The 9,558-nt window shown below is 39.3% G+C and overlaps 1 protein-coding gene across 1 annotated transcript; it reads left to right on the top strand.

The window, feature by feature from the left end:
• Positions 1-901: 901 nt before the first annotated feature.
• tmem160 (transmembrane protein 160) lies at positions 902-8,239 on the top strand. Its single transcript, XM_022220827.2, has 4 exons — positions 902-1,246; positions 1,460-1,484; positions 6,037-6,129; positions 6,912-8,239. The coding sequence occupies exons 1-4, from the start codon at positions 1,025-1,027 to the stop codon at positions 7,226-7,228; spliced, it is 657 nt and encodes a 218-aa protein (XP_022076519.1). The 5' UTR covers positions 902-1,024; the 3' UTR covers positions 7,229-8,239.
• Positions 8,240-9,558: the final 1,319 nt, after the last annotated feature.

Here is a 9,558-nt window from a genome sequence, read left to right as displayed (position 1 = left end):
GTGCTTTTCTTCAGTAAAAATCCTGAGAGCAATTTCATGTGAAAAAAAAATTCACAAAAACTGCAAATGCTAACTTGCTTTCAAGCTCCTATAAAAAAAAGTCTTTCATGACTTACTTGACATGACATCCTATGGACCACTGAAGCTCAGTGTGACTGAGCTCAGTTCAGTTGTGGCTTTAATTAATATACATCCATTAATTTTGCTTTTATTACATTTCTTTTTAGTAAATGAAACTCTATACCTTTGTTTTTGAAAGTGCAGTCTGCAGTTACTTACCGGCTTTTAAAAAATCATATATATATATATATATATATATATATATATATATATATATATATATATATATATATATATATATATATATATAAATGTGATAAATGACTATTCTAGCTGGAAACGGCAGATTTTTAATAGAATATCTAGATAGGGGTACAGAGGCCCATTTCCAGCAACTATCACTCCTATGTTCTAATGGTACATTATGTTAGCTAATGGTGTTGAAAGGCTCATTGATGATTAGAAAATCCTTGTGCAATTATGTAAGAACATGAATGAAAGTGTGAGTTTTGAACAATAGTGTGCATTATATATAGCACTATCTATCTATCTATCTATCTATCTATCCTGTATTGAAGTTTTGCAATCAAATAAATAAATAAACTGTCTTAAGCCAGCTTGTCCTTTGGCGCCCTCTTGTGACGCGAATGTGCAATCGCGTGTTATTTTTGTTTGATTTAAAACGAAAATATGATTATAAAGCAAATGCTAAAAACGAAATAACAAAATAAGCAGTGAGTTAATTAATCTAATTTGAGTCTTTTCTGTAATTAAGCTGTGTTTGCGTCCCGACTGTCGCATGGCGGCGCTGTTTTATCACCGCCCACTTGCTTCACCGCATCGCGCTTTCAGAGAGTCTTCCGGCTTGTCGTCGACCGTGTGAGAGTTCACAGGTTATGCAGAGGTCGTGTTGTGTTTTTTTCCCTCTGCAGCTCGTATTTTACCCACCGGGACTAGTGATGTGATGGCTTTCCTGACTCTGTTCGTGAGGAAGCAGTTGCCGCAGGCTGTGAGCCACTACGCCCGGCTGGTGAAGCTGCCCGGGCCTCCCTCCGCCGGAGCCACTCTCAGGAGGCTGCACGGCTCAGCCCGGCGGCGGGTCGTGGAGAAGGGTCCGTGGGGGAAGAACCGGGGGCCGGAGCCGCAGCAGTACCCGCTCACAGACCTGGACAAGGCGGACGCTCTGGTGGGTTCAGCCCCGGAGGAAAATGCTCTGTAGGCAGACCATGCAGGGAGCGTTTCCTGCTTCGGTGTTGCTGCTTTTTCTTTCATTTCTGCTATGAAGGAAGTGAAATGCAGAATTACAGATAAAAGACATTTTCTGGTTTTAGTATTGCCAAATGTATTAACAGATAATTAAGCCTTTAATTTAATTTCTCCTTTCATTTTGTTATTGCAGATGCTGAGAAAGTCTCATGAAACAGGTAAATTCACCAGAGATATATAGTTGATCCCAGTATCATTTATACAAACACGTACCACAGAAAGGTTTAAGTTGAATTTAGCAATTTAAGACTATTTATTTAGGTCTCTCTTGAGAATGAAACCCAGTGTCTCAATGAGATTACCTGTATAAATTAAGGCAAAAAAAAAAGGTAATGATTAAATTGTAAACATTGCAATGAATACATACACACAGATACATAAATGTACACTTTGTCACATAACTAAAAAATAAATATCAGTAAAGGAATTATCTCATCTGGATACACTGTAAATGAAGAAAGTAAACCCAGAGGTGCACAGAGGGTGACCAAGGCAAAGCTGCTGCACCACCCTGAGGTTCAGCTTCCATGTGCCTGACCTGGACAGAGTATCACCAGATAATGACCATACACATTCCACTGCTCAGTCCGTCAGCCCTCGAAGCAGGCCATTAGAAGTGTTCAGGTGAAGATAGTGGGGGATTCACGGGTGTCTGAGAACTGAGGCCTGTGAGTGTAAGTAGGGGTGATGAAAGGCTCGGGTGGCCATGGACTAGCACTGAAGCCATGGGACCTGTAACAGAAGGTGAAGGGGCTCCATTATCAAGAGATACGATAAGCTAGTTAAGAGGCAGAGAAGGAGCATGGCTGGGTTTTTGTTCATGCAGCCAGACTTTGTGTTGTCATTGTGTGCTTTCATGGTGACTTGTATCTAATGCATTTGAGTGAAACTATCGAATAGTTTTCTTATTACATTGCTTGCTGCATTTTATTTTAAAGGCTTACTTCGACACACTTTTCATTAAATTCTTTCCTTTGCACACCGGCATTATTTGTGTAAGGATAGAGCATTACTGCTGCAGTGTTTGAGACTTTTCCCTGCTCTCGTGCCACTCAGTGGTGACATGGCAGGTGTTTTACCTGTAATGACTTGAAAAAGCCTTTAAAAAGCAGCTTGGTCATCATTAGTTGGGATTTTGGCCAGAGACTGAGAGGTGCAAAGCAGCAGCACTGGATTCAAAAGCAGTCCAAACAATGAGTCAAACATCCTGAAGCTATCTTATCAGCTGAAAATGTCACATATGAGCAATAGAGCTCAGCTCATAAATGATGCTGGCCTTTCAGAGATGTATCAGTGTATACTCCAATATGAAAGCTTTATTCTATAGAGCACAATACAGACAGCGATGCTCGGGGTAATTTAGAAATAGTATCATTACATAGTTTGTCCAGCAGAGTGGCTCTGACTGTTTGTTTTCACTCCTCTCAGTACTGAGCGGCACATTTAGCAGACTACAAGCTGGATCTTCATGGTAAACTGCTGATCAGTTGGTGAAATAAATTGCTGGAAAGTTAATAAATAGTGACCCCATCATTTTCCCGTTTCAGTGAAACTTAAATGCACTATTTACACACAATAATGCCCGATACATAGATATCAGAATTTTTTACTCGCTCCCTTAATGCGTAATGTTTGGAGGACATTTAAAACTTGGGTTCAGGCGTGTTGCTCTCAGTTGTACATTTTACAAACTGAAACAGTAAAAGTCCTCTCCAGTCATTGATTAAACCCCTAAAACTTCATCTCTGTGTTTCAGAAATACATACTTGTAAGTTTTTTTCTATAAATAAAATCCCTTCCTGCCTTAAAATAGCTTAAATGTAAACCTTGTGGTTCCTTTCAAATATGCAGAACTATGAAGTCCTCTGTCTTTATCCTACCTCACCCTTCCCCAAACACTGCAGTTCAAGCACTATAAACTACTAGTTATATATGTTTGGATAGGAAACCAGCTCTACAGAGGAATCATGATATGAAAAGCTCCACCCTGCAAGTTGACAGGGTTGGTTATTTTGGTTTGTTTTTTATGAAACCCATGTAGACATGGTCATCAGTAAACTGTAGTTTTAAGGCGGAAATACTCAGCCATGGTGTTAAATTCTTAGTTCTTTCACGATGCGTCTTCCGACACATTAAAAAACACCATACGGACAAGTTAACAAAGTAGAAAAAAAACACTTTCGACTCAAGGGTGTCTTCAAACTGTGGCCTCTTTTGTCTCCTTTAGTGATTCGGTATTGAGTTAGATGTTTAGTATCTTTTAACAATGACACAATGCAGCAATAAGAGTGCAGTGAAACTACATTTCATAGTTTACAAGAAAGCAGTAAGGAACACAGCTGTGCGGTGTGATTAAAATCAGCCTCACAATATAAAGTCTAATACAGCAGAGCTGCAATAAATCCTCAATTCATGAAGGTTATAGTGAAAGAAACCATTTCAGAGAAGTATTGATTCAACTTTTCTCATTCTGAAGGCCACAGTTTGGTCTATATTGTGTTATACTGATGAGTGTTACTGTTATTTTGTCCAATCCTTTTATGTCAGTGACTACAGGCTTCATAGTCGACATAAAGTTGAGTCTCTGAAATAGTTCCATGGAAGTTTATTGGAGGTCTGTCATGTTCATTAGTATTATCTAGGTGTACCTATGGAACTCGCAAAATAGTGCAGTGACGTCAACATATGCACAAATCACACTTTAACTTAAAGTACTGATGCTTTTTGCACAGAACGGTGTTCCGCTCCTCTGCATTACATCAGAGAAAACATCTCACACGTGTAAAACAATAATAATATTGATTTATTAGTGTCAGGAGGCTGGAGCCTCAGGGCCAACGTAACACTTCAGCAAATACTGAATGACTGTGTCACTGCAGCATCCATGACCATGCTATCACTTTACTCTGGTTTTTACAGAACTGAGTCAAAGATTAGACATGAAGACTCACTATAATAGTGTCTACATTTGATAGAGTTTTTTTCAATCCAAAGGCCCTCCAAGCCCACATAATTTTTCACATTTAGTTAGACCTTTTCTAGTAGTAGTAGTAGTAGTAGTGAGTATATTGAATGAATCCTTCTTGACAAATGTCCAAAATGAATACACATAGAAATACATTTAAATGAAAAGGTGAAGCTTTAGTTTATTATATCCAACCTCTTCACAGAACAAATGCAAAACAGATGAAAAAACCAAACTTCTAAATGTATCACACACAATAATTATCATACGTCATTTTAATAATTTGTTTATCACCTTCAGTTTTTGTGTTTTTTTTAAAAAGCTCAGCTAGTTAACTACATATTCCTAATTACTTGTTGCAACAATTTTACCATTTTTTTTCATTTATCTGTCCATTTGTCCTTACGAGCATACCTATTCTCCTCAATTCGTACTGGTTCTCTAATTTCAAACAACCTCAGAATCCTCTTGTTCCTCACTTTCATGCTAATTTTGTATAAATTAAATCATAGGACCCATCAGACACCGACATTATTCTCTTCTCCCTATATTATCTCTATCTTTAGGACTTTCCTATATCATTCCTCTCAGCTACAACCGTTACGGTGGAATTAGACAAACATTTCCTGCCTGTTCAGTTTTATGTCTGATGGGGTGAACAGACCAGCCTCCTGCAGTTGTGTCTGATTCAACTTTGACACCTAAAATGACAGTTTTTACCTGCAAAATCTCCAGGGTGCAGTCAGTTTGAAAGACAGGATTGGACTGACTTCACATTCAGGGAATGTTATTTATTTATATTCTGGTTTTAAAGCTGGCCAGCAGATAAGACGGGATGCTGTTTGGCTGCACTGAGTGTAAAGACAAAGTGACAAAGGTTATTGACAGTGAAATCTTTCATAAAACACTAACTTACACCTTTGTGAACTGCATTTGCTATATTTTACACCCCAACCTCCACTGTTTCCCGTTCTGCCTGATTTTGGCCAAAGTACACGTAAATCTCACCAGGCAGACTTTTGGACTGACGGCCCCGTGAGCACAGATCTAATGAGAGTGAAAACATCGGCGGGCCTTTAACTGACTGCTGCTCAGTCTGCCCAGTGTATTTTTTTAATTAAACCTGCAGTACAAAAAGACAAACCTAGAGTTTAGAAATGTCTTTTTCTTAATCTCTGCTTTTATCGGCCTCATTTTTGCCCTCAGGTTTAGTTGTAACTGCTGTAGCTCTTACCTGAGGTTGCAATTATTGGGATGTGAGCACAATTCAGCCAATTAACATTTATAAAGAGAAAGCTGGATTGTTCTCACACTTTAAAAGTCTTTCAAAGAAACTCCACTTCCTTTCAGTTTTACGTTGTGGTACAACACTGCATCAACAATTAACACTCGCAACAAACTTGAGTCTGAATATTTATCTGTGTATTTAATTTGATCACTTTTCTAGGCTCAAAATCTGCCAAAATCACTATGGAGTGCAGAGTTGTGGCATTCAAATCTTTACATGGTTTAATATAAGGTTGTGTTGCACAGCTGTGGCTGTAACTTAGCACCTTTTTATGGAAGTGTTAGAATTGCCAAATGTACTGAAAGGATCCGGATAAACTAAACAGGCTCTGAGGCCAGTAATTAGACTGTAGTATGCAGGTACAGTAAAGTGTGATTGATTCTGGCTCCCTGCACAGATCTTTCTGGTCAGTGTGTAACCTGCCAGCTGTTTATTTCCGGCTTTGACTTTTTTGCAGGATTCCTCTCATGGTTCAGAAACGGCCTGCTGGCGACTGGGATCGGAGTGATCGCATTCGTCCAGAGTGAAGTGGGACGAGAAGCAGGATATGGTACAGACGCAACTTTTTTTTTTTTCATACATAAAGCAGAGCTTCAAACTAACTCAGCTCAAGCTCTCAAGAGCTTGAGATTCAAAATCAGTATCAAAGGGTTACCGTGGTCCTGAATTCTTAAAAACTTGTGGTTTAAAGACGAAATGAAATAAAGATGCTTTTTGGAAATTGATTTAAACTACAGCATCTAAATGTGCGAAAACACCTGAGCTCCTTTTGTTCTAAAATCGATCGGTTTCTCAGAGAACCTTGTCATGAATATTTGCTTTGATGGAGCATCAGTTTTAAAATAAATGATTTCACAAGGATTTCTGCAATTGACAAAAATAGTTTCAAGTAAAAAGGGAGTGAAGGTCCTTGATTCATAGTTGTAACCAATGTCATAGTTACCTCAAATTCCAGATTAGGCCATTAAAATGTTATGAAACAAGACCTTCATGTAATTAATAGTAAGTAGGCATTGATTGATATCTGATGGACATTAATGTTTGAAAAAGCAACAAGACAAAACCCGTGATGCTTAAACCCAGCGTTGTGTTGTATTATTCGTGTCCATTGTACCATTTCATGCATTCTCAATGTAAAATCATGGGCACAGCTTGTGTAACTTCTTTAAAATCTTTTTGAAGACCAGTAAATATTCTGCTTAATCTTTTATTTTCATCTGAATAATTAAGAGGATGAGTAGATCCAAACCTGCCTCCATCCCAGATTTAATTACGGCGAGGAAAATTAATTGGGCATCCACAATAATACCGTGTCAATCTGTTTTTGCTCAGCCTTCTTCATCCTGGGAGGTGTGTGCGTGTCGTTTGGCGGCACCTCGTACATTGGCAGCCTCTTCGTCTTGCGGAGGATGATGCTGCTGTCTGTGCCGGCGCTGCTGCTCCAAGGAGCCGCGGTGGGCAGCGTCGCCCTCTTCTGGCTCTGCGCTGTGTCGCTCTACATCGGCCGGCTGGAGGTGGAGATCATCCACGAGGACGAGGAGGGGGAGGACGAGGAAGAGTGCCGGGAGTGCCGAGAGAGGCGCGAACACCGGGGCTACCGAGGCTCCAACGATAGCGAGAACAGTGACAGCAAAGGGCCAAACAAGTAGAGATCTTCCAGGAATGAAGTGTGGGAAGCTGTGTGTGTTTGTGTGCGCTGCTCTGATTCAGGGTTTCTCCTATTTGTGTGTGTGTGTGTGTGTGTGTGTGTGTGTGTGTGTGTTGTGTGCGTATGTGCAGGCTGTGTGTGAGTCTGTAGTTACAAATACATCATCTATTGTTATAAAGATTATTATTATTTTTAAGGTGGTAGAGAAAGACTTTAAGACCTTTTGTTAAACTGGTCAGAAAAATAGCTGATAATTTGACTACATTCACACTACACTGGTGAATAAATCAGCTTTTTTTGTAAGATTTCTTATGGGTAAATGCTGCCTCGCTGTCTGAAAATTATAGAGTTTTTTTTAAGTTATTTTTTACATTCTCGGTTCTACAAAGACTCACTGAGGACATAATTTGTTCAATTATCACTGCGCTATATGCAATCATTTCCAGGCCTCTGTTCTCAGCCACGCTGTTCGTCTTACCAGTATCACTTACTGTAATAGAGCACTTGAAGGTTTCAGAAAAATCTTAATATAAAACAAGCCGCTTGCGATATGCTGGGAGACCTCGAAACAACGGACATACAGTGTGTACATTTCAGGTCTGTCTTTTTTAAAACAAAATCATTGAGGGCTTAGAATAGCTTTTTACAGATTTTTTTTTTTCTTCTGTTTCATAAGGGCAATAGCACTTTTGTCAGCTTTTGTTTGTCACTGTAGGAGCTCCAGACTTTTGGAATATTTTTCTGTCATTATGTATTTTGCTCTGTATTGTTCATACTCATGTACAGTACCAAACTGCAACCAGAAAACCATGTGAGTGAATTTTACACCGTCTGGTGATCACTTTAGTTGCTGTTGTAATGGATGTAAAGAGTAGTTGATAGAACAGTTGATGATACTGAGTTTCTGTGCGGATGTGGGGTTTGCTATCATGGTTTTGTTTTTTGCACCACTTCCAATGCAGCCTACTGTACGTACAGAAATAAAGCAAGAAGAAATCTGTGCTGAAACAAAGTCAAAGCTTCTGTGTTTGTGCTTTTACCACTTCTCCAAGAGATCTTTGTACATGTGTTTTGAGATAGTTGGTAGGAAATACAATTTTCCTCAGTATTTTGGGTGATAATTACGGTGTCAAGAAGACAGGAGCCACTTAAATAGACTATGAAATAGAGATTACATCATTGAATAATGCAACACCTTCAAGAAATTTGTTTTTGTAACTACCTTTCCAATGCATTTTCCACCTCATTTGATGCAAACCACATATATTGAGATCATTAGTCCAAGTGTAAAGCTATACAGGCAGCAGTCCCACATCTGCTGGGGTCTAATAGTGTCCAGTAGGTTTTTGGTAATTAGAATAACACCAAATTTGTCAGGAAAGTTGCACCACTGCAGCACAACTGAGATGGGTTCTTAATTGTGACCTGGCCTTAGTCAGTTTATATTGTGCTTACATGCTGCATATGCCTCAATAAATTTGCATTTAATCAAAATAAATGACACATGGTTGCAGTGTAGTTTTTCTCCTGCATAGACACACTTTCTTCCTTTTGTTAATCTTGGGGCATGTAATAAAGCTCCTGTTAAGGGATTTAGGGAGAATTTAGTGGAATAAGCTTTCTGTTTTCATGTGTAAGAAATGGCAATATGGACGTTCTGGTGGGCTACAGAGTGGCTTGGTGGTTAGCACTTTAGCCTTGCAAGATCCCTGGTTTGCGTCCCAGGTTTCCCGAGATCTTTCTCCATGGAGGTTGCATGTTCCTGTGCATGCATGTGTTTTCTTTGGGTATTCCAGCTTCCTCCCACACTATTAAATTGATAATTCTAAACTGTCCGTAGGTGTGAATGTGAGTGTGCTTGGTTGTGTCTGTGTAGCCCTGTGATGGTCCAACCTGTCCAGGGCGACCCCCTGCCTTTGCCCAGAGTCTGCTGGGATAGACTCAACCCTCCAGCCCCAATGAGGATTAAACAGTGTAGATGATGATGCAATGGACATTTGGATCATGGGAAATGAGTTCAACTTCTAATTTTAAGTGTTCATTTTTCATTCTATAACTTCTGAACATAAAAACATGACTTATTCCAATTTGCGATCTTTTGAATTGAAATTAATCAGCGGAATTGTGCTGCTGAGAGTTTTTGAAGAAGCAGAATCAGCATTTTAGCAGACTTCCCAGCATTGCACTGTTTGAGAGTAAAAATTCTCCAGAGAGCCTTTCATTGGAATTTAGAGAAACATCTTCATGGCGAAAAATGTCATTTTGATGCATGTTGAAATGAGTCATTTACACAGTTATGACAACATTCCTCACTGTGATAAAGGGTTGTGT

The sequence above is a fragment of the Acanthochromis polyacanthus genome, chromosome 13, assembly GCF_021347895.1.
Source record: "Acanthochromis polyacanthus isolate Apoly-LR-REF ecotype Palm Island chromosome 13, KAUST_Apoly_ChrSc, whole genome shotgun sequence".
NCBI classification, from domain to species: domain Eukaryota; kingdom Metazoa; phylum Chordata; class Actinopteri; family Pomacentridae; genus Acanthochromis; species Acanthochromis polyacanthus.
The sequence above is the reverse complement of the archived record's forward strand: the minus strand, read 5'-3'. Positions and strand labels throughout refer to the sequence as shown.

Bases quoted from the DNA above. Each gene is read 5' to 3' on its own strand.
- tmem160 (XM_022220827.2), top strand. From the start codon at position 1,025: ATGGCTTTCCTGACTCTGTTCGTGAGGAAGCAGTTGCCGCAGGCTGTG. The intron at 1,247-1,459 runs GTGGGTTCAGCC...TTGTTATTGCAG, and splicing joins TGGACAAGGCGGACGCTCTG to ATGCTGAGAAAGTCTCATGA. The intron at 1,485-6,036 runs GTAAATTCACCA...ACTTTTTTGCAG, and splicing joins GAGAAAGTCTCATGAAACAG to GATTCCTCTCATGGTTCAGA.